Source organism: Eleutherodactylus coqui, chromosome 1 (assembly GCF_035609145.1).
Source record: "Eleutherodactylus coqui strain aEleCoq1 chromosome 1, aEleCoq1.hap1, whole genome shotgun sequence".
Lineage (NCBI taxonomy): Eukaryota > Metazoa > Chordata > Amphibia > Anura > Eleutherodactylidae > Eleutherodactylus > Eleutherodactylus coqui.
Genome location: NC_089837.1, coordinates 152596472 through 152622131, shown reverse-complemented (window position 1 = coordinate 152622131; position 25660 = coordinate 152596472). Strand labels below are relative to the sequence as shown.

The following is a 25660-nucleotide window of genomic DNA, read 5'->3' as shown; positions in this document are numbered from 1 at the left end:
AAAGCAGTGGTCCGCAACCTTTGGCTCCAGAGCCGCATAAGGCTTGTGACCCCCCCTCCCCCCGCTGTCTCCCTTGTCATATAAGTCCTGAGTTATGACAATATGCACTGGCTACAATGATATGCATGTTAATGATATTACTGATACATGCTATATATAGAATAGCATAGCGTGATATACTAGGAAATATGTATTAGAGGGGTTGTACAATCTAAACAAAACCTTTTTTATGCCCTCTTAGGCCCCCTGTCCACAGGCATTGTGGTATCCCGTGGTGAAGCTCCGCCGCGGGAGCCGCTGCCCGGGAGCAGGAGCTGCGACCGAATCTCCGCGGGTCAGCTCTATCTGATAGATAGGCTGACAGCGGAGAATCGGGGCAATTTGCAGCATGCTGCCACTTGCCCGCCACAAGAGGAGAATCACAATGATTCTCCGCTTGTAGACAGTATGACAGCGCTTTTCATAGCAGCGCTATGGGAAGCTTCAGAGGGCGTGATTTGCCGGCGGTTTACCGCCGGCGAAAGCACGCCTGTAGACAGGCACCCTTAGGTAGAAACTAACATTTTTGGTGTTGGCAAGTTTAATGGAGGTCTACTGTGTCCACAAAGTTTCTTTAACCTGCATAGTGACGTTACAGAGAATATGCCTCATTTTTTATTAATTCAACTTAAAAAAGCAGTATTTACATCAGCTAATTTTAAATTTCCTATAGCTTTGGAGGAACATAGTTGTCTGTACTTGACATCAACATAGGGAGAGATAAACATAGTATTTAAGGCAGAAAAAAGACATCTGTCCATCCAGTTCAGCCTAATACCCTCCAATGTTGATCCAAAGGAAGGCCAAGAAAACAATATGAGGTAGAAGCCAATTTTCCCCATTGAGGGCTCAATCAGACAGGCTTTTTAACGTGCACATAAAGTGCGGTGCCCGCTATCCCCGGCTGTGGCTGTGACAGCTGCAGCAGGGGATTCCTTGGATGTGAAACCCCTAGATGCTGTCACATCCAGGGGTTTCACCATTGGTCAATGGGGCGGGCGGCAGCAGCGGCGGCTCTATTGACATACAGAGAAGATCGCGATCCTCTGCCACAGATGTGACAGCTGTGGCAGAGGATTTCTTCATCTCGGCGGGGAGTACCCTTGTCACTGAGCACTGTGACAGCATTGTCACAGTGTCCAGGGACAAGGGGACTCCCCACAAAGATAAAGAAATCCTCTGCCACAGCTGTCACAGCTGTGGCAGAGGACTGCAATGCTTTCCCTTTGAATTCAATGGAGCCGGCGCTACAGCCGGCTCCATTGAGAGCAATGGGCTGCCAGCAAGCCCTGCAGTGATTTTCGGGAAAGGGCTTTAAATATAAGCCCTTCCCTGAAAATCATCCCTAAAATGTGTATAAAATATATATACTCACCTCTCCGCTGCTGCCGGGGCTCAGGCGCATCCAGCCAGGTCTTCTCCCTGCACTGCTCTAAAGTGCTTTCAGCAGCCGGGGATTTAAAATCGCCGCATGCTGAAAGGGCTGCCTCTGATTGGCTGAGCACTGTGACCAATCAGAGGCAGCTTTCAGCTGTCATTCAATAGCTGAATGCTGCCTCTAATTGGTCACAGTGCTCAGCCAATCACCCCCGAAAATCACTGTAGAGCTTGCCGGCAGCCTATTGCTTTCAATGGAAGCGGCTGTAGCGCCGGCTTCATTTAGTTCAATGGGAGAACATCGCGCTCCTGTGCCACAGCTGTCACAGCTGTGCCAGAGGATCACGATCTTCACTGTATGTTTTCAATTGGGTCGGCGCTGCTGCCGCCGGCCCCATTGAGCACAAGGTGAAACCCCTGGATGTGACAGCATCCAGGGGTTTTAACATCCAAAAAAGACGGATGTCGCAGTTACTTGCGTTTTAAAATCTGCTACCCTATATTTACCGCTTCGCATTTTTGTGCGCAGGTAAATATCGGGCATATAACCGCTGTCATTGAAAAGCATTGGTTCTTAATAGATGGGGATCACAAACGCAAGTAACATGTGCACATAAAGACGCCCGTGTGACTAAGCCCTTAAGCGGGAAAAAAATTTCCTGACTCAAATCTGACTAGCGGAATAATTCCTTGATAACCAACCCTTTTGAAGTTGTTAATGATTATAACATATAATATTGTATCACTCAATAAAGGTGCCCCAGCCCCTCTTCAATTCTTTTATTGAGTTTGCCATCACCATGTCTTCAGGCAGAGAGTTCCATAGTCTCACGGCTCTTACAGTAAAGAACCCCCTTCTATGTCGGTGTAGAAACCTTCTTTCCTCTAGACGCAGAGGGCGCCCCCTTGTTACAGTCACATTCTTGGGTATAAACACATCATGGGAGAGATCTCTCTATTGTCCCCTGATATATTCATACATAGTTATTAGAGCTCCACCTTGTTACTGTCTTGGGTATAAAGAGATGACGGGAGAGATCTCTGTATTGTCCCTGATATATTGGGACGCCCGTCAGACGTCTTTTTTCTAAACTAAATAACTCCAATTTTGATAATCTTTCTGGGTATTGTAGTCCGTCCATTCCATTTATTACTTTAGTTGCCCATCTTTGTACCCACTCAAGCTCTCATATGTTCTTCTTGAGTACCGGTGCCCAAAACTGTACACAATATTCCATGTGTGGTCTAACTAGTGTAAAGAGGAAGAACAATGTTCTTGTCATGTGCCCCTAAACCTCTTTCAATGCACCCAAGATCCTATTTGCCTTGGCAGCAGCTGCCTGACACTGGTTGCTCCAGTTACCCTTCGCAGAATAGACTATAGATAAAATTAGATTTTTATTTTATACCTGGTTAAAAACATACACACATTAGAGATAGACGGGGAATTTGTCACTCTAAAACTGGACAGACAAAAGAAAAGAGAAAACACTCAACACTCAGACACACTAAGTAACAATATGGACCATTCCTTCGATTTGCCCTGAATAGAGGTAAGGACAGATAGACTCACCAACTAGTTTGGCACTATGTCAACAGGAGTACCAGTTGTCGGGGCTAGAAGTTTCTGAGAGGAAGCAATTAAAAACAGGTTTTCATTTACTCCCTTAGGTTGGATGGTGTCTAGTCTAAAAATCCAAGCCACCTCTTTTTGTGGCAATAGTGGGACAATATCCCCCCCTCGCATCTCTCGTATTACAAGTTCAATGCTTTGAAATTTGAGGCAATCAGGGTCGCCTTGATGTTTATCCCACACGTGATTTGACAGTGGAGTACTTTCTCTTCTCCTCACATTACCTATGTGGCCCAGGACTAGCCTTCTTAATTGTTGTCGCGTCTTGCCCATGTATTGTTTCTGCATGGGCATGTTAATAAATAGACAACATTTCTAGCGAGGGAGTTGATAAAGTCACACAGTTGGAACATGCAAATGTGCCTTTGGACCTGAACCCTCTAAGCCAGTTGTCCTGATGAAAATTGAACTTGAAGTGGCTCTTAACTAAGTGGTCATGGATGTTGCGTCCACGTCTATAGGTAATACTCAGGGATTTGGGAAGCATGACTTGTAGTTCTTTATCGTTCATCAAAATATCCCAATATTTTTGTAAAATACCTCTGACCTCATTATGACCTGTATCATAAGTCCCTATGATTCTGAGTTCTGCTGATGAGTCACGTTTTTTCAGGATTAGTAATTCTGATCTGTTTTTCCGTTTCACAAACTCGTATGCCTCATCTAGAATTTTAGAAGGACAGTTTCTCTGCTCAAATCTATTTCTCATTTTTTTACTTTCAGTGGTAAAAGATGATTCATCAGAACAGTTGCGTCGTACTTGCAGGTATTGTCCTTTTGAATGCCTTTTTTAAGGGCACAGGGGTGAAAGCTGTTCCATAACAGCAGGTTGTTGGTTGCTGTTGGTTAGCGATAAAGGTTAGAGGAAATAGTACCATCTGGTTGCAGAGTTATTGTGACATCTAGAAATTCAATTGAGGTTGTGCTTATCTCAGAAGTAAATCTGAGATTTAAATCATTCTGATTTAAATGCTCCACAAATTCTTTAAACTGTAGTTTGCTCCCTGTCCACAATATTAGGATGTCATCAATATATCTTACCCAGTTAAGGATGTAAGTAGACCAGGTGTCATTGTCAGCTGAGAAAATACACCTTTTCTCCCACCAGCCTAAGTATAGGTTGGCATACGATGGGGCACATAGTGTCCCCATTGCAGTCCCCCTCAGCTGGTGGATGTACTTGGAATTGAAGTTAAAATGATTGTGTGTTAGGATGAAATTTAGGAGATCCAATATGAACTTGTTATGTTTCCCAAACTGAGAACCCCTTTGTGATAGAAAATATTGAATTGCTCTAAGACCACCCTGGTGTGGGATGGAGCTATACAAAGCTTCCACATCCAGGGTAGCTATAAGGTTCTCATGGCCTACAGAAATACCTTCAAGTTGATGCAGGAGGTTCATTGTGTCCCTCACGTAAGAGGGAAGGGCCAATACAAATGGTCTTAGAATTTTGTCCATGTATAGACTTGGATTTTGTGTCAGATTGTTAGTACCAGATATTATAAGCTGCCTTTCAGGGGGCTTAGCCCCTTATGCACCTTAGGTAAGGCATAAAATGTTGCATTTATGAGAATGTTACTGGTCATAAATTGGTATTCCGTTTGCACCTGGTATCTTTGGCCTGGGTGAGAAGATATTTAAGTTCAGTCAGATATTGTGTAGTCGGATCTGTGTTTCAAACTGGTGTATAGATCTTTATCATTCAAGATGTGCATACACATCTTGGCGTATTGATCTTTGTCGAGTATCACAATGTTTCCTCCCTTGCGAGAAGGTTTAATAATTATTGCATCATTAGTTTCCAGAGTGTGAAGGGCCAAAAATTCAGATCTAGTCATATTGGAGAGTCGATTTGGTTTATAATGGATATAATGTCCTAAGGTTCCTTAAGACAAGTTTTTCAAATATGTCCAACTTAGGACAGTGGACTGGTGAGGGGTAGTTTTGTTGGATAGTTTGAGGTCTGTGAATGGACCTGTACAAACCTCTTCATTCTCTAATGCTTGAAGGGCGCGTACCCCTGGGAGATCTTTGGGTAATAAGCTAAATTCTTGGGCCATAGTCTTGTCCTTAAGCGAGAAACATTTTTTCCACCTGAGTTTTCTCATGAAGAGGGAGATGTCCTTCATCCAGATAAATGGCTTGTATCTGGTCGTCGGAACGAAGGACAGCCTCCTCTCCAAGACTCTCATTTTCAATCTTGTTAGATTGTGTTTGGATAAATTGATGATCTGCATTTTATCATTTGGGGTCTGAGTTAATGAATTTCCTGACAGGATATTGGGAAACAGGGTATCTTTAGACTCTGTGGTTAGTACAGGGGAGGGGGTCCCTGCCGCCCCTCAAAAAATAACAGGAAATGGGTCGATCCAAAAAGCCCTCTGAGGTCAATCTTGATCGACCCATACCACGATATGTACAACGAGCACGATTGGATCGTGGAGGAAGGTAAGGTCGCTATCCAGGTTAGATGAGCATGCTTCTGTTTCAGAAAGGGGTCCGGTAGGCCTTATTATCTTGAAGATCCTGCAGGAACAGATTATGTTTACGCTCTTTGATCTGTTGCTCTAGTTAAGCTAACAGTTAACTAAAGTCCTTTTCCATGTTGGTGTTTCCCAGTGGCTTCTCATTTATTGTGTAATGTTGACATGTATTTCCTCTGCCCATGTGCATAACTTTTCATTTATAAGTATTAAGATGATTAAGATATGGTTGACTCAAATACTGCATTATGGAGATAGCAGCCACTAGATACTGCAACGCAGAAAATATACAGTAACTGCAATTAAAGGGGTATTCCCATTTTGGTAAACTATACCCTATCTGACCACTGGATTAAAACTAATCACTTCAATAGGACTACTGGCGATAGTCAAGTTTAAGCACTTCAGGTCCCATTGAAATGAAAGGCATGAAGGCTCCGAGGGCAATACCTTTGGATTGGCGGGTGTCCCAGCAGTCGGAGCCTCACTCTTCGGCAAGTTATTCCCTATCCTGTGGATAAGGAATGACTTGCCGATATGGGAATACCACTTTAACAGGAAGCACAAAGCCTTGACAATATAAAAGTAATTTCAATTTCAATTTTATCCATTCAGTCTTGTCTAACTCTTGGATAATCTGTTGGTCAGCCCTCTCCGTGCTTCTCTACTCTCTACGGCTGCTTTCAATTGCCTGATGTCCATTCCCGTATCCTTCTTGATGGTGTCAAGCCAATCTGTCTTTTGTCTTTCCTGTTTCCTTTTACCAATGACCATTCCAAGTAGCATCTCTTTTTCCAGTGATCTTGCCTTCCAGAGACACCTTCGTTGACACTGTCCAGAACAACTTTGTTGGTAACCTCAGCTGTCTAGGAGAATTGTCGAAGTTTTCTTCTACACCACAGCTAAAAAAGTTACTTCTTCTTCTGCTGCTATCCTCAATGTCCACGTCTCACAGCCATATGTTACTATCGTAAAGATGATGGCTGCGATTAACCTTTGTTTTATGGTGACTGAGACATCCTTTCACTTCCATATTGGGTCCATGCTTACCAGTGTACACAAGCTATGTCTTGCTCATGTCCATTTCCCAGAGGAAAAATATGAATGTGAATGTGTTGTGTCCATGTATGTCAGGATGCACATGGACTATTGTCGAAGGTGTTGTCCAATGTGAGTTGCACCTGTGTCTGTCCCACACAACGTGCAGTTACACTAGTGTGTCGCTAGCCTGAATGTAGCCTTAGGAGACTAGACTCACTGAGACATGATATAGATGGACATAATTTAGAGTAGGTATATTGCCTAGAAATCTACTTCTCACCTCAAAATACAAGGGAACTAGAATTTGTTCAAGGGTTCATCCTGCCATAAGGAAACACATAGTTAATTTATGCATGTATTCACCTTCATTTCTGGCTCAATGATTGATTTGTTGATAATACAGTTGTCATCCCCATATGACAATTTGTCTGAGCTCAGCTCAGAGAGATGGGTCCACTGGATCTTCTTTCTCGAGTATCGTTTGAACTCATCCTGTCAGGAAAATATAATAACATAACTAATATTTAAAATAATAAAAATATATGCTTTTGAGAGACATAAAAAAATTCAAGGTGAAGTTTTGTAAGTAAAGGGGTTTTATGGGCTCTTTCTATTGGTGACCCGTCCTCAGTAAAGGTCATCAGTAGTTGATCAGTCCACTATTGAGAAACCCAGTCGATTAGATATTTTGGTGCTCACTGTCAGCACAAAAAAACAGTGATCAAAGCAGAAGCAGATAGCTCCAACACTATCTAGTGGTCGGCAGTGGTAATTGTAGGCGTAGATTCCATTAAAACTAATGAGAGCTGCACCTGCAATTACTAGCGCCAGCCACTACAAAGTGTTAGAGCAATGTGCTTCTGCTCCGTATACTGTGCTTTGGCACTGACATCAGGCACCTCAACAGCTGATCAACTAGGTTCCGAGCGGCAGACCCCAGCTAATCAGCTATTGTTTAGTTGTCCTGTTAATAGGTCATCAATAGAAATAGTCTGGAAATCCCCTTGAATAAAATGAATGATGTGCATTTATTAAATCAGCTGGTTTACCTCTTATTCCTCCCGAAAATATATGCATAAATTGCCACCAGTAGAATTATAAATGTAGTTTAGGACTATATTACAGGTTGTAAATTAGGGTCAGTACAAGAAAAGTAATATATAAACTTATAAAGTCAGTCAAATATATATATAAACATTTAATCTGCAACAACTGGGTGTGTAGTGTTGACAAAAGGTCACTTCAAGTTGTGAAGAACATGTGACTAACTCACGAAAACTTTGAAAGTTAGCAACTTGGAGAGCAAGTTTTTTTAGCTGGTATTTGGTATTTTTTCATCATTAACTGTTTGTATATAGCAGCTAAAGTTTTAATATCCTTTTAATTTAGAATGTATCTCAATAATGCAGAAATCTAAAAAATTTCTGGTTTCACACATTTTTTCAAGTTCTGAATTTGCCGTATTAGATTGTTACAAATGTTATGCATGTTTGCAAAATTTTCAGATGACGGGGATGCCATCACAGGGTCAGCACTGTTGCAGCACGACATGCCCTCTGAACGCCAGGGAGATGACTGCTCCAGTAAGAAGGGGAAGGGGAGCGCAGGGCAGTCTAGACAGGTCCTAGTGGCGAGGAACCTAATTATTAGGGGAATAGACAGGGCAACCTGCCACAGAGACCAGGATCGTCTAATGGTGTGCTGTCTTCCTGGCACTTGAGTTTGACACATCGTGGATCGGGTTGACAGATTACTGGGAGGGACTGGTGAGGATCCAGCGGTCATGGTGCACATTGGTACCAATGACAAAGTTAGAAGTCAAAAATGATTTCAGGGACCTAGGATCTAAGCTTAGAGCGAGAACCTCCAAGGTAGTTTTCTCGAAAATACTACCCGTACTACGAATCACAACAGAAAAGCAGCAGGAGATTAGGGAGGTAAACAAGTGGCTCCAGAGTTGGTGTAGGAAGGAGGGGTTTGGGTTCCTGCAGAACTCGGTTGACTTTGCTGTCGGTTACAGGCTCTGCTGTAGGGACGTTCTGCATTTCAATAAGGAGGGTGCAGCTGTGGAGGGAGAAGATTGCTAAAGTCTAGAGGAGTATTTAAACTAGGGACTGGGGGAGGGCAAAAAGAGTAATAGGTGGGAAGACAGTGTAGACAGTAACCTGGGACCAAGTAATGGGAATGGAGGTCGAGCAGGGGTTGGGGTTAGTACTGATAGAACAGCTAATAGGACCATAAGTAGCATAATTAATATAAAGAATAACAACAACCATATAAATTGTATGGCAATGAATGCAAAAAAGATCAGTAAAGTGGGGGATCTTAAAGCAAGAATGTCTGAAGAAAATTACAATATAGTAGGAATAACAGAAACATGGCTTGATGATAAGTGTGATTGGGTGGTAAATTTACAGGATTACAATCTTTTCAGAGGAGACCCTGGAAGCCATAAAGGGGGAGAGGTATGTCTGTATGTTAAATCCTACTTAATGCCGAGGCTACGAGAAGATATAGGTGTAGGAGATAAACACGTGCAATTTCTGTGGGTAGAAATACAGGGAGGGAAAAATAACAAATCCTGATAGGAGTTTTCTATAGGCCACCAAAAATAACAGAAGAAACTGAAAACGTATTTATAAGACAAATAGAAAGGGTGTCAAACCGCAATGAAGTAATTATTATGGGAGACTTTAATTATCCTAATATAATATGGGAAGATAAATCCTTCGAATCTCACAAGGGCAATACATTCTTGAGAACAATTAAAGATGATTACCTTACCGAACTTGTATGAGAGCCAACTAGAGGAAGGGCCATCCTGGACTTACTATTAATCAACAGACCAGACAGAATCATAGAGGTGCAGGTTGAGGGACACTTGGGAAATAGTGACCACAATATAATTAATTTCCAGTTGTCATTTAACTGGAAGCCTTATCAGGGAGCAACAAAAAAACTAAACTAAACAAGATAATTAATACAATGGAGTACAATGTACGTCTGCAAACGGCTTGGGTAGAAAAATGACAATTGAAGTTCAACATCGATAAATGTAAGGTTTTGCACATGGGCAGGAGAAACGAATGTCACTAATATACACTAAATGGGGTATTGCTAGGGAAAAAGTTCTGGGGGTACTAGTTGACTGTAGACTAAACTGGAGCAATCAATGCTAGTCAGAAAATAAAGTCTTGGGGTGCATTAAAAGAGGTATAGGTGGCGAAGGACAAGAACATTATTCTTCCACCATATTACACACTTGTCAGACTCCCCATGGAATACTGTATACAGTTCTGGACACCGGTGCTCAGGATCAAGTTGCAGTACTTGAGGAGATTCAAAGATGAGCAACTGAATTAATAAATGGATTGGGAGGACTGGAATACCCAGAGAGACTATCAAACTTGAGATTATTCACCCTGAAAAAAAGATGGCTAAGGGCTGACCAAATAACATGCATAAATACATTAGGGGACAATACAAGGATCTCTCTCATGATCTATTTATACCCAGGACTGCGAAGGTAACAAGAGGGCATCCTCTACGTCTATAAGAAAGAAGGCTTCATCACTAACACAGAAGATGGTTCTTTACTGTAAGAGCAGTGATACTGTGGAACTCTCTGCCTGAGGACGTAGTGACGTCAAAATGAATAGAGGTGTTCAAGAGAGGACTAGATGACTTTCTAGAGCGCTATGATATTACAGGATATGGACATTAAATAACCAGCAGGGTTGGTGATCCGGGTCTTGGAGTCAGGTAGAAAACGTTAATCCAGGGATTATTCTGACTGCCATTATGGAGTCGGGAAGAATTTTTTTCCCCCAAGTGGGCTGAATTGGCTTCTGCCTCATTGTTTCTTTTTTATTTGCCTTCCTCTGGATCAACAAAGGGGGAGGGGGGGGAGGGGAAACAGGCTGAACTAGATGGACATTGTCTTAATTCGTTACTATGCTCTGAATGAGGTGAGCAGAGCCTACTGCCATTCCTTAGAAGTTGTTATGTCCATGTGTTATATCTGCAGTACTTAGAACATGTCATAAAGTGGATGCCACAGCATTTGTCAACTACCACCACCTCCTATTTTTGCCAGTCCCAGAGATAGAGCAGCAGAGCATCCTGCCTCTGCTTCACCCTGTGCCAGATCCCCCAAAACATTCCCCATGGATAATTTTGAAAGCTGTTTGATTATTCAGTGTCATGGATGAAAACAGGGAAGTCCAGGCAACCAGAGGGAGAAGACATATCATTGTATGCACTGATAACCAACCATTTTTTCCTCCAAAGAGGAAGATGAGGGTGGGTCAGTGTGCACATAAGCTTTCAAGCAAGGTGTACTCAGGGGGATGTGGAAACAGAGGTTGCCATCTCCTGGTGCTCACGGTATCACAGAGTCCACTCAAGAGGTGGAGGGCAATGAAAAGAAACAGGAAGTGGAAGATGATGAGCTACTTGACCCAACATGGTGGGTAGGCAAGGAGCATTATGATAGCCGATTAGAGGGAGAGCAGAAAGAGGCAGACATTGAGGGGCAACATCCTCTCAAAATAGCAAGTAGGATTGCAGATAGACAAAAGGGCCATATTGTCACTATCACCTACTACTAGCTGTATCACCAACAACATCAGGCCCACAACTAGGTCTGCTCACAGGACTTGTGCAGCTTGGGTATTCTTTGAAACTGCATGTGATGATAGAAATGGGCTCATCTATAAGATCTGTGGTAAGCGATTGAAATGAGGTAAGAACGGTAGCAATCTTCTGAAAAAATGGGGAAACTTACTAAAATGAAGACCGGAGAACACACTGGCACCCCTCGCCTGGCCAGAGGACAGTCCGAGATGCCGAGATTCTTTAAAGAACGGAGCGCTCGCTCCCCACATGCAGCGGGCAAGATGGCGCTGGCAGCTGCGGCTGCTGAAGTCCTAAATACAGCGCGGGAAGGAGAAACCTCATCGGAGGATGAGGAAGACGAACCCCCTTCAAAGGGCTTCATGAGGGAACTGTTAGCCACCACCATGGGACCACTACTAACGGAGCTGAATGCCATAAAGGAGGAAGTAAGGAGTGTGGGGAGGAGGGTGGAGGAGTTAGAGGGCACAACGGCAAACATCACTAGCCACTCCAGGGTCCTAGAGACCGCAGTGAAAGACCAGCACACCCAGCTAAATAGAATGCTCCTTATGCAGGAGGACTATGAAAATAGGAGCCGCCGCAATAATGTCCGTATTAAAGGACTGCCAGAATCATGGGCTGCGGAGACGCTGCATAAGGTCTGTGGAGAAATCTTTGCAGGGCTACTGGGAGAAGACAGAGCACTAGAGATTTCAATTGAAAGAGTACACAGAGCCCTAAGACCGCAGCCAGCGCAATCGGAACCCCCAAGGGATGTGCTGTGCAGACTGCTGGCATTCCCGGACGCAGCTGCCATTCTAAACGCAGCAAGAGGCAACAGAAATATTCGTTCTGAAGGTACGGACATACAGTTGTTTCAAGACCTCTCCCCTACTACCTTAGCCAAGCGTAGGCTTTTGCGCCCCCTGCTGGAGGCTCTAAGATCCAAAAACATTAAGTACGCCTGGCTGTTTCCTTTTGGGATAGGCGTGACCCATAAAGGAAGAAGATTAAACATACGGTCCCCTCAGGACCTCCAAGAAAGCTGGCAACACTTAGGTCTGGAGCCGATAGATCTCCCCAACTGGCTTCCCCTGCCGGAGCTCCCGACACTGCCCCACCTACCCTCCCAAGACAACTGGCAGATAGCCACACAATCAAAGTCCCCACGCAGCAAGCAGCGCAAGAAACCAAGAGAAGAACCTGTCACAAACGACACTTGAACCTTATGGGGCATTCGTTCCTTCCACAACAGGTTTAGTGGTAGCCTACGCATACCTCAAGATTAACGGAATTTCTCTCATCTCCCATAGAAACACCTGACGAAAGATGATGAGGCGGTTCGCTCACCGAATTCTGTTGGCTGTTACCCAAGTTGGACGTTGCAGTTCATAGTTGTTGGACGGTAGAGTTTTTCTTAACTCCCCCACTAGCAAGCACTTTTTCGTGCTCCCCCGATCAGGCGTTAATCAAACGTATAGTTTATTTAGTAAAACTTAGTTCCACCCCGTCTTTTGTGGCTGAGCCCCGGAATTTCCCGTGGAATTTCCCGTGGGATTCCCCGGAGAACTCACCCGCAAATACTATAGTTCCAAAAGTTACTGGCGCTATAGTACATTTGTAGTATAAGCAATCTGGTTTAACCCCCCCCCCCCCTTTTTCTCTTTTTTCTCTTTTTTCTTTTTTTTCCCCTCTTTTCTCTCTTTCTTTCTTTCCATATATTACCTTACCTAAATTTTCCTCCCTCCCTTTTTCCACTACCCCTCAGAATCGCACATACACTTAGACAACCCCCGCTGACGAAACAGACTGGTCCAGGGTGACGATATTGTTTCTGACATCACACCTAGAGTTAGTTCTGATAAATAGCAATTTGTCTCACTGTCTCTTCCTTTTGATACTAAGGCAGCTTCCAACGAACGAACTCTGAGATGGATGCATCAAGGATAGTGGAGCCGCTGAGGATCACGTCATTCAACGCCCGGGGCCTGAACACTCCTCAGAAAAGGTACAGTGTATCCCAGCTGGTCAAAAAATTTAACACAAAAATTTTACTCCTCCAAGAAACACATTTTAAAGCAGACAAGCACTACCCCCTGCCGGGGAGGGTTTTTCTCCAGGGGTACCATAGCACACATCCTACCTCAGCCTCAAAAGGGGTATCTACCTTCTTCCATAGATCCATAGCGTTTACCTTAAAAGCTAGATATTCGGACCAGATGGGCAGAGTACTGTTCCTGAAAGGGACTATTGACAACCAAAAATTAACAATTGCGAACTTATACGCACCCAACTCAAATCAGGTGGGCTGGTTGATCGATCAACTTGATATCTTGAAGGAATTCGCAGAGGGTCCAATTGTGCTGGGTGGGGATTTTAATGTATTTCTGAACCCCTTAATTGACTCGTCGAAAGGCAGATCTTGGATCGCCCAGAGACAGGTTAAAAAATTGTACAAAGCATTCCAAGACGCAAAGGTCGTGGACGCGTGGCGAACAATTAACCCCTCGACAAAGGATTTTACCTTTTTCTCCCAGGTACACAATTCGTACCAAAGATTAGATTACCTCTTTGTTTCCCAAGGCATCCTTCCTAGTGTTAGAGGGGCCAAAATAGAACCAATAACAATATCTGACCATGCCCCGATACACCTAGATCTGAGCTTTATCAGAGACGGATGTAGAGAGTGGGTATGGAAGCTCAATACCTCCTTGTTAGATTTGGACCTAGAGAGGGGGAACCTGACCAATGGGCTGGAGGAATTCTTCCGACTCAACGACACCGGAGACCTGGAATTCCCAGTGATTTGGGAGGCCCATAAGGCATACATGAGGGGCCTATTCATTTCGCTGGGTTCCAAGGTCAAAAAACAACAACAAGCGGAAATAGATCGACTTCTGAATAAGATCTCGACAGTCGAACGTCTCTCCAAAATATCCCAAATAGCAAGCAAATCAGAAGAGTTAGTGGACTTGAGAAGAGAGCTCAAACGACTGCTTGAATCAAGATTCAACAAAAAGCATCTATTTCTGAAATATAGATTCTATGCTCATGGTAATAAAGGGAGCAAGTTGCTTACCTCTATGATTAAAAAAGCCAAAACTAGGAACCATATCACTTCAATTACAGACCATACGGGGAAATCCGCAACGTCATCGAAAGAAATATCGGAGGCCTTCCAAAGATACTACGCTGACCTTTACAACTTAAAAGAATCAGAGATACCCACAAACCCTAAGGACACTATGGATAAAATAGACTCATTCATAGGCGCAACCAACCTCCCCAAGTTAAAGGAAGCTGACGCCAGCTCCCTAACGCTACCCGTCACCTTACAAGAAGTAAAGGATATCATAATCAATAGCCCCTCTGGAAAGAGTCCGGGACCGGACGGATACCCTGCACTCTACTATAAGACCTTCAAAGAGACACTGGCCCCAAAATTGAAGGACTTAATGAACGCACTTATGCAGGGCAAACCACTCCCCAAGCAGGCACTGGAGGCACACATAACACTTATCCACAAAGACAATAAAAACCCAGAGTTATGCGGTAGCTATAGACCCATCTCTCTTATTAATACTGACGTAAAATTCTGGGCGAAGCGTCTGTCCAAGAGGCTAGAAAACTTAATCCCCAAATTGCTTGACAGGGAACAAGCAGGGTTCGTTAAAAATAGAGAAGGCAGAGATAATTGTTATAGACTGCTCCATGCCATATGATACGCACAAAATAAGGGCATAGAGATGGTGCTCATCGGAACAGACGCCGAGAAGGCGTTCGATAGGGTGAGCTGGACCTACATGGAAAGGGTTCTGACCTATTTCAACTTCCCCCCTCCCTTCATAGCGGCGATATTCTCCCTCTATAAGGAACCGCATGCTAGGCTAAAAGTAAACAACTTGCTCTCCCCACCCTTCAATATCAGAAATGGTACACGTCAGGGCTGCCCGCTGTCCCCGTCCCTCTTTATCCTCTCACTGGAACCACTACTGAGGAGTGTCAGGCTGGACCCTAACATTAAGGGCCTGAAAGCAGGGCCGGCCAGCCTAAACACAGCTGCCTATGCAGATGACATTATGTTTGTGCTGACTGAACCAACAACAAGCATTCCCAGCCTGATTACCCTCCTAAATTCTTTTGGGAAAATCTCAAACTTCAAGATTAACTACACCAAATCCAACATTCTAAATGTTTCCATCCCGCCCGTTAAATGCTCCCACCTGAGGTTCAGCTCACCCTTCGAATGGTCGGACACATCTATAGAATATCTCGGAATAAAGATCACAAAAAAACTGGAAGATCTTTACAGCACCAATTTTGTCCCGCTGCTGTCCCTAGTTAAAAACCTACTACTGAAATACGACATACCACATGCCTCCTGGTTTGGTAGGAAAAACATTATTAAGACATACATCCTACCGCAAATTCTGTATAAATTAAGAATGCTACCTATTCATCTTCCACAGTCCTTTTTTAAAGCCCTATGGTCAGCTATAATCGGCTACACTTGGAGACAGAAAAGACCCCGCTTAGCTTTTAGACTCATGATTAAAAGGAAAACTGAGGGGGGGATTGGGCTGCCATGCGTCCACGATTTTTACCAAGCGGTCCAATTAAGATACTGGATGGACCTAACATCCCCCACAGGGAATCATTTGCTGCGTGCCCTAACCATAGGAAGAGACGGAGACACTCTCATGGAGGACCTATGGTACCCCGCCAAAAGAAGGTACAGAGATAAAAACTTTAACCCCCTATTGCGAGGCCCATGCGAAATATGGGATAAGCTTAAGCCAACCCTGGCCCCTAACGTTTCCCCGGAGGCTCCACTGAGCACATTAAGCAAATACCTGGGCCGAGCACTTGATAAAGACAATAGATATCTCTGGAAGAAGCTCGACCCTTTGAAGATGAGGGCGCTACAGATATTAGCACACAAACAGCCGGATGAGATCCTAGACACATTGGCTCCGCAGCTTTCCCTCTCCTTCCTACAGAGAGCCCATATACTCCAAACCTTCAGGGACTTCCTGAGATCTCCGAGGTCCACTAGACCAGAGACCCCTTTTGAAAAAATATTAACCAATGACCTCTCAAAAAATAAATCCATCTCCATTATCCGTAACAAAATTCTAAACCCCGAGACACTCTACAAACCAGCTTTCTTAGCCTCTTGGGAAAAAGACCTTAAAATTTCCCTCACTTCCACAGATATTAAGTCGATTCTGCAGACCGCATTTGGGTTATCGCCATGCATACTACTCCAAGAAAGCCATTATAAGATCCTGGTCAGGTGGTACAAAACCCCGCAATGGCTATTCGCACACAAACTAACTGACCAGGATAAATGCTGGAGGTGCAATGCGGCTACAGGATCATATTGCCATATCTGGTGGGAATGTACGAGGTTAGCCACATACTGGAAGGATATAGAAGCAACATTATGTCTACTGAAACCAAACTTCCATATTACAGCGGAAATGCTTTTCCTCTGGAAACCCTCGGCGAACTTCCACCCCTTAAAAGACAAATTGCTAGCCTTCCTCCTCGACGCGGCTAAAGCCCTAATCCCCTCTTTCTGGCTACAGAACACTCCGCCCTCTCTGGATCTATGGAAGTCAAAGGTTGACTCCAAATATAATATGGAGGAACTACATAGCTGGAATACGGGTACACACGAGGCATTCATCAAAACATGGCACCCTTGGAGACAGATCAACCTGGTCAATCTCAATAACACCCAAACTAATAACTGATAGCTCAGACAGACCAGCTGGGATAGACGGGGGAGACCTCAGAACAGCATATATTCATGCTGGGGTCCCCCGACCTTCACCGTATACCCAGTGGTATGCCTTTTTCTGGGGCAGTCGGCCTCGGGCGTTGAGACGTTGAGGCGTTGAGGCGGGGTGGCCACCTTGTCATATTGGCGCCCCGACCACTCAGATTGGCGAAACGTCTCCTGGAGCTAATACGCTAATACGCTAACACGCAGAAAGCCTACATAGAAGACGATATTGCCCCCTTCTTTCTACTCGGCTCAGAACCAACAAGTAGTCACACCCGACGGCACCTCATACATCATTGTCTAACTTCGATCACACTATATTCTCTCCCTACCCCCTCTTCCCTACCCACTCCTACCCAACCCCCCCCTGCCCCTGTCTTTTATTGTTGAAATGTTACTTTATATGCATCTCCTACATAGTGGAGCTTGGGGCTGTCCCCAAGGAGACAAATGGAGAGCTGAAGCTTGAGAGACTTAATCCATGGACTCGCTTTCCACCCCGGTTCACATAGTACTCTCTGCAATAAGTACTCACTCCACTGGGAACGATACAGCTATACTTGGAGATGTAAGACAGTTGCAAAGTTGCAAGATTGTTGTGTATCATATTACTTGAAAAATTTTCAATAAAACTTGTATTAAAAAAAAGAAAAGAAATGAGGTAAGAACGTAAACTATCTCAACACAACATGTATAAATAGCCCCAACTGTCAATTGGGGAATGGTCACGGTTCGGATGGCTTCCATTGACTTCAATGGAAGTTGTCTGTGTGGAATCCACGCACAACTGGAGCATTTTGCAATTTTTCCTCTGCGAGCGAAAACGCAATTGGTTTCCACTTGTGTGTATGAAAAATCCCTTTTTCATAGTATGATATGGGCGGTATTTGTTGCGGAATCTGAAGGCGAATGCCCACCTTGGATGACACATTGTAAATCCCCCCGTGTGCAGGCGGCCTAATACAGACACCTATTTCAGTCTTCATTCTCTCATGATGGGAATCTGTCTTTGTAGCAGGAAATATTTACCTTGCCAAGACACAGGCCAGAGAAATGTTTGCTGATTAGATTATCACTTATTATTTGACATAATCCATTGTCAAATGAAAGTACAAAGGAGAAACATTTGTAAAGTCGGTACGAGACAGCAGTATCACAGGCTGGAGCAGACTTTACATGCACTGTAGTTATCAAACATGTAGCTAATAAAGAGTGAGGATTTGCTTTGCCTATAGAGCTTTACTGTGTCACATAGAAACCCACTGTGCTTAATTTGGCATCAATTTCTGCCTTTCAACATTTTATTTTTTCTTTACTAATCAAACATTTATGAAAGAGTTTATGAGTTTAGATTTTATGAGTATCTTATAAATACAGGCAAACAATAAATGCACGATTCTACATAAGTATGGGTTACATACCGTTTCTCTAAGTAATACAACATCTGCTTCTTCCAATGTACATGGGGTGCAGCATGCCCAAACATCCCATTGAGGTTTCCAGTAAAACAAAAGCCATAGTAATCCAAAGGTAAATATGTATCCTACAATGCAAAGGACTTTCTGACATAGAACTGTTTTGTATCCAAATATTTCCTGTATAAAAAATAGCAAAATATTGTTAAAAACCATTTTGCACTGTAATAAACTTGAGAAGGATTAAGTATATAGAAAAGTTATTGCATTGTTGAATTGTTCTATAAACTGCTAGAATGTATAAATAGGACCATTCCCACTCTGCAAAGGAGTTCTGTGATTTCAGTATACTAGCTTTAAAACCTCTTAATGACTATATGCCTTTTTACGGTGGTCACTAATGGGCGTTAGGCCTGAACATGAAGTTTTTTAAGGCGGTGGCTTAACTACTAACAGAAGGCTCCTGCTTTACTGCCAGTAATGCAGAAACCTCAGATCCTGACAGTTTTACCCCTTACATGCCACAATCAATAGCAACTGCAGCAAATAAGCTGATGATAGGTGGAGGAGGCGCCTACTGTCACCCATTGGCACCCCTCAATGTGATCGCAAAGTACTAATGGGTTTCCATGGTGTCTGCTATGTAACTCAGTCTATTAGACCCTGACTCTGGCAGAGTCTCAAATGAGCTGATAACTGCTGGTAATGCCCCTGAGCCAAAAACATGAATGTAGAAGAGCCTGCAAACCAAGTATGAGGCTTTCTAAATGCATGAGGAGGAAAGCTCAATAAAAAAAACCAGATAAGTGCATCATTTTTTTCTGTAGGAGCTTAGTAAGATATGTGTGTATTAAGTTTTCATGCACAAAGGTTTCCATAGTCTTTAAGCTACACAAGAAAGGTCAGTATGTCTGTTGCAACCACTAGAGTAATATCCCATTTACACTGACAGATGATTGCTCAAAAGTCGCTTAAACGACAGTTTGAGTGTTAGTTTTAAGCGATCATTTTTGCATACTTTATAGTAGTTAATTAGCTACTCTCAGCTATGCAGGTGCAGTGGGACACCGCCATTATCCCTCGCCACACACTAAAGTTGTTTTGCATAAGAAAACAGGTGTAGTTTTCTCTGCACTTACAGCCTGTGCCCCGCTGTGAATTCACAGCAGGACACAGGCACAGAGAATCTTATCATTGCAGCCGTCTAATAACAGCCTGCTCTGCTGATAACAGAAGATCACTCAATTCTAGCAAGCTAGAATTCAGCGATCCGTGACTTGTGCACAAAAACTGCACGATGTCCCTGCATTTAGCCAGAACGAGAATCGCTCAAAAGAATCTTTTGAGCAAATTTTGAGCTATTCTTGTTGGGTCTAAATTAGCCTTAAAGCTCCATTTACACTGATAGATGATCGCTCAAACGATAGTTTGAGTGACAGTTTTGAGCGATCATCTTTGCATACTTTATAGTAGCTGGTAAGCCACTATATAGCTATGCTGACGGAACGGGACACAGCCGCAGCCGCTATGAGAATAAGACAGCTGTTTTGCATAAGCAAACAGCTGTATTGTTCTCTGCGCTTACTGTTAGTGTCTCTGCTGTGAATTGACAGCGGGACACAGGCAAAGAGAATCTTATTAGCGCAGCCTGCTCTGCTTATAACAGCTGATCGCTCAATTCTAGCAAGCTAGAATTCAGCGATCATCGACTCTTACAAGAAAACTGCCTGATGTCAGTGGATTTAGACAAAACGGTTATCGCTCAAAAGATTCTTTTGAGCGAAATTTGAGCAATAAATGTTGTGTCTAAATGGGCCTTAAGCTTGCTGCATAGTAATTTATAAAGCTCCCATTCGCTCAATTGGGCTTCCCTAAGTGATGGAGATGGCCTTCAGTCCTTGCCAAAGATCTCTCTGGTTGCCTATGCAAATTCTTGACATGATTCTTTGCCTCTAATATACAATAAAGATCCAATCTCTCAATAGTTGATGTGTATCTGTACAAATGACACTCTGATGGTGAATGAATAATACAGATCACAGAAATACAGAGAACATTTTGTGGCCAGAACAACAGAAGCTAAATTAATGCTCACTTTTTAAAGCATTTCATGGGTTCATTCTTTGTGCAAACAAGAGTGATGTAATAATCCAATAATGATCAATTATCAGGTATGCACTCTTTATACATAACTATAACACAATAGACCTTTGTTGTCTTCATTGTGTAGCTAGCGGAAATAATTAAAATTGATTAGTTATGGCTTCAGATTTTGAAACCAAGAAACTGCACCGCTAAGTTATTTTCCGCTTCACATCATGAGAACGCTGCACCAGTATTTTATGTTAGTGCCTCTCTAGTTTTAGTTGAGTCTATACAGATAATTTTGTAAAAGACTAAAAGATACAGTTTAACAGTTTGCAATAAATTCTAATATATATAGTTGACAATCATGTCAAAGATGTTTTACCACCGCAGTTTCCTCAACTCTTATTGTATCTGATAGAGTGTAATGAGGAATGCCTGCGCATCAACCCACATTCTCAGGTTGAGGGGGAATCCCTTTTGATCATTTACAAATTTCAGCTAGAAAACATGACATGGCCATAGCACCGGCTTCTTGACCCAGAGTTCCTAAGACCACAGACCCTATAGTAGATGCTTAGTCTACTTCCATTGGAGTTAAATCACTACCTCTGAGGATAAATCTTGGGTATAATAATTATGTTTGGCATAATAACTTTCGATTATTACACTTACACTCAACAGTTGGTTGCGTCTATCAAAAGGTCTTACCATATGTTAATTTAGGAAAACTGCATGTACTCAGAAGTGGAGGTTGAGCTATTAATTAAAAAAAATGCTATGGTGTTGCCAAGTTCAATTTATTACATGCGGATTAGTAAAAAGTAGGGCAACTTATTTTCCCATGATGTTGTGCTCTCTAGTTTCTTGGCATGAACTCTATGAAGCATGGGCATGAACCCTTGTGAAGAAATAATACCTTCAGGATGGATTGACACACATACGAGGAAAAAGTACAAGTCCTTCCTTGTTCCTTATTCCTCCATTTCTAGCTTCAACTCAAATAAGCAACATGAAAAACTGCCACAAAAACTGTCTTTAAAAAAAACTGTGCATGAAACCAACCTTAGACCGGGCTCACACAACCGTACTGGAACTGCATATTATGTGTGCTCTTTACGCCCATGTGATACATAGTGGCTCACAGGCAATCAATTATATTGCCTGACGCAGTTCCACTCACATTAGTGTGTCGGAATTGCGTAATCCGTGAGGGCAAAAAAGAATGCAGCATGTTCTATTTTGCCACGTATATACACGAGATAGAGCCCATTGTTCTCTATTGTCACATATATACCCATGCCCATATACAATTACATTGCGTATGGGCTGCGCGTATACGCGTCATCGCTAAGCGACCACGCAGGAAATATGAACAGGAAAAAAAAACAAGTGTACTGCTCATAACTGCTTCCGTTATAACTCGGTGATGCACAGTACAGTTTTGCCGCCATACGCAGAATCACAGCCGGGTTCATAGCTGTAAAACGCTGCGGGAGCCCCGCAGCGTTTCATGCCTACAGCCGTGTGAGCCCGACCTTAATGTTTCTTCTTTTTGCCCCTCGATTTCTCAAACATGCACAGTACCCTATTACTAATGTCCTCAACGTGACCCAGATATACTCCCTATCATAACACTATAATTATACAAGAGCCGGTGTGAACAATCATCAATGTATCTCTTACAATGTAAATCAGGCAACTACTGGAGAATGCACTAAGGATGTTTCTACAAATAGTTTTCATAGAACTTAATATCATCATGCAAGTATCCAAACTAGAACTAAGAATGCATTAAATAATATAGAAACTTCTAAGTTTATAGGAAAGTAGTTCCAGAAGGATTACCATCTCATTGTCCTGTCCTTTATTAAGCAGTGCCCGGGAGCCATCCTGCTCCAGTATCCCCATGGTCCTGGGACAAGGTGCACAGTGTTCTTCAGTGTATTGTTCTCACGGAGCAGGTACATGGACGCTCTGCTTGCACTCCTTACAGGGAATGATTCACAATACCGGGGTGTATCTTGTAGTAAACACTTACATAATCTTTATTTAAATAAGAATGATCATATATCCTTTACAGTAGGCATACAGTATTGTGCTGGGTACATTACTTGTCATTTTTGACATTGATTGTGTGCATAATGACTTGATCACCAAGATATATTGCTTTTTTCACACTCCAAGCTAATTATATGCATTCCATCGCCTGTAGAAACAAGTTTGTGCTACACTTTAAAGGAAATGTATAAATTATATCTGTTTCTGCGAATTAAAACCAGATAGTAAATATTTTCCATTTTTCTAATGTGCTTTTGTTTTGTTTGTATCTATTTTTTTATTCAGTTGTCTGTACATGACTTTGGGGGCTAACAACCAAAAATAGTGGGCACTACGTAATAAGGGAACCTGGTAATGAGGTGCACAATATGTATGACTTGCGGAGAAAGGGATGCAGCCGAAAAGAAAAAGGGCTGCAAGTAGAGATGAGCGAACGTACTCGGTAAAGCACTACTCGTCCGAGTAATGTGCTTTATCCGAGTACCTCCCCGCTCGTCCTGAAAGATTCGGGGAGCGCCGCTGCTGACAGGTGAGTTGCGGCGGGGAGCAGGGGAGAGCGGGCGGGAGAGAAGGAGAGAAAGATCTCCCCTCCGTTCCTCCCCGCTCTCCCCTGCAGCTCCCCGCTCCGCGGTGCTCCCCGAATCTTTCAGGACGAGCGGGGAGGTACTCGGATAAAGCACATTACTCGGACGAGTAGTGCTTTACCGAGTACGTTCGCTCATCTCTAGCTGCAAGCAAGGAACACCCGAACTCTAGAAAATATAGATTAGAATCATGTGAGAAATTTTAGTGAAATGAATACGAAAAGGAACCAAACGTATTAAAACCATTTAAAGCACACAAAATAGGCCGGTGACCACTGTAATCGGGGAAGACCACACAAAAATAATATATGGCTGCCCAAATAATCCAAAGCAAGTATGTAGCAAGATGATACATATAGTAGATAGCCGCTTGTATACATAAATACCTGGTCAGGATTCTGTTCACAGAGACGTATTACAGAACTATTGCTAAGGAGGCGCCACCAGAATAAGGCCGCCTGCAGACGGGCGGAAACGCAATCCTAGGCAGACGGCTGCGGTTTGGCCGCGCGGCAAACAAAACGCAGCATGTTCTCACTCATTGGCCGCCAGCTCCGGTCTGCGCATGCGTCGGCTGCCCGGCAGCCGGCACATGAAAGATCCGGAGCTGCAGGCGCAGGTGAGTACGCGCTGCTCTCTGCAGGCGCTCGGGTCGGGTCCCGCGGCGAGAATTCTCGCTGCCAGATCCGACCCGGCCGTCTGCAGGCAGCCTAAGAAGTGAAGCAACAGTCTCCCTAAAGAGAAGGATAAAGGCTACATGAGGTCAACTCACCCACTCTGATAGCGCAACTTTTTGCTCAGTGCTTTTAAGTATACTTTCTGTGCTGCTAGGGGCCTTCACATCGTCACGGGACTCCTATGGTGCATTTGGTGCGCAAATGTGCACAAAAATAGAGCATGGCAGCGTTTTTGTGTGTTTTTTTGGAAGAGGGGGCGCTTGAAAAAAACAATATGGTGAATGAACAAATTGAAAACAATGGCCTCTATTCTCTGTACAATGCACACACATATTTTGCACACACAAACATGCTCACGTAAATAATCCCTAATGGCTGTGTGAGCCGGCGGTGAGTAGGCTTTCACTGCATAGTGCAGAGATTTTGCACTGCGCATAACAGTGTATCTCACGCACGCTGCCAAGTGCAGTCTGACTTGTTTCTTTTACCTTTTAAATTTACCCGCTCTGTTGCTTAGCGACATTGCGTATAAACATCGCACATACGCAATGTAATTCCATATGTGCAGCATTTATTAGGCTCCCATAGAGAACAATAGGGCTCCAGCATTCATAATATGTTGTAAAATAGAACATGCTGCGTTCTTTTTCAAGTGGGTATTGTACGCAAAAAAAGCTGGCATGAGTGGATCTATAAAACTATGCAATACAAGGTGAAATTACGCTTGTGTGAGTCTAACCTTGGGACTTAGGGTGCCTTTCCACTTGCGTTTTTTTAACGCGATTGTCAATGGGACTTTCTAATGTTAAAAACGCATCGCACAAAAATCGCAAGTTTGTGCTTTGCGGTTTTTGTGCGATGTTTTTTTTTTCAACATTAGAAAGTCCCATTGACAATCGTGTTAAAAAAAACTCAGTGAGAGTGCAGCCCTTAAAAAAAATGCAAATGGAAAGGCACCCTAAGGGCTCCTTTCCACTGGCGATAGTGATATCGCTGTGAGAAAATCGCATCGCAGCGCTGCAAAATCGCAAGCTTTTGCGTTGCGATGCGAGAATCTGTTTTGCCATTGCACTGTATGGGTGACAATAAAATGCACAACGCTGAAACAATCCTCCTGTTGCGATTTCCAATCCTCGCATCACAGCTTGCCCTTAAACATCGCTAGTAAAAAGGTTGTCATAGAACAACATGTGAGGGACTTTCTTGCGAGAGCTGGCACTCTCACATCGCACTGAAAACGTACGATTATCTCGCCAGTGGAAAGAAGCCCTTAGGCACCCTTTAGGCACCCTTAAACAGACAAATGTGTTTTTGGAATGTTTAGCGGGCGTGAAAATCAAATTGTGACAAAGCGAAGAAATTGATATCAATAGTTTTGTTTTCAGGAGTGTGATTCTAAAGCAACATTTCCTCCTCCACGCAAGAAAAGATAGTCCTTGCCTGATCTTGCTTGCAAGCATGTTTTATACGTGCCCTATCTTACTACATTTTTTTCTTGCGTGCGCAATAGTGCAAAGTTTGAATGATAAAAAAAAGACTTTTGAGTGTTTGGTTCACCTTCTTCTATGGAAACCACAGTTCATCACCAAAAATTATTAATACCCCCTAGCCACAGGATTACTTTCACCCCACTATCTGACTTTGCCTTATTAATGTATTATTCTCTGTAGTTTTCTGATACTTAACATTGCATATCTCAACAGAGCGGTCATTGTTTTTTGTTTGTTGGTTGTTTGACTGACAGATTTAACCTGGGATTAAGTCCCTACCATTATCTTACTTTTCTTGTATTTCCCCCTCCCCCTATCCTTAATGAGTAAATAAAGAATATACACAAAAAAAAAAAAGACTTTT

At 43.2% G+C, this 25660-nt stretch overlaps 1 protein-coding gene across 2 annotated transcripts in view; it reads right to left on the bottom strand.

Moving 5' to 3' along the window:
* LOC136626985 (probable cation-transporting ATPase 13A4) overlaps positions 1 to 22468 on the bottom strand; it is a 105041-nt gene extending 82573 nt beyond the window's left edge. For both annotated transcript variants that reach the window (XM_066601943.1, XM_066601948.1), the window contains exons 1-3: positions 22333 to 22468; positions 18406 to 18579; positions 6940 to 7068 (exon numbers count right to left, since the gene is read on the bottom strand). In XM_066601943.1, the coding sequence (XP_066458040.1) occupies positions 6940 to 7068; positions 18406 to 18579; positions 22333 to 22395 (366 nt within the window). In that variant the 5' untranslated portion in view covers positions 22396 to 22468. The remainder of the gene's footprint in view (positions 1 to 6939; positions 7069 to 18405; positions 18580 to 22332) is intronic.
* Between the last annotated feature and the right edge of the window lie 3192 nt (positions 22469 to 25660).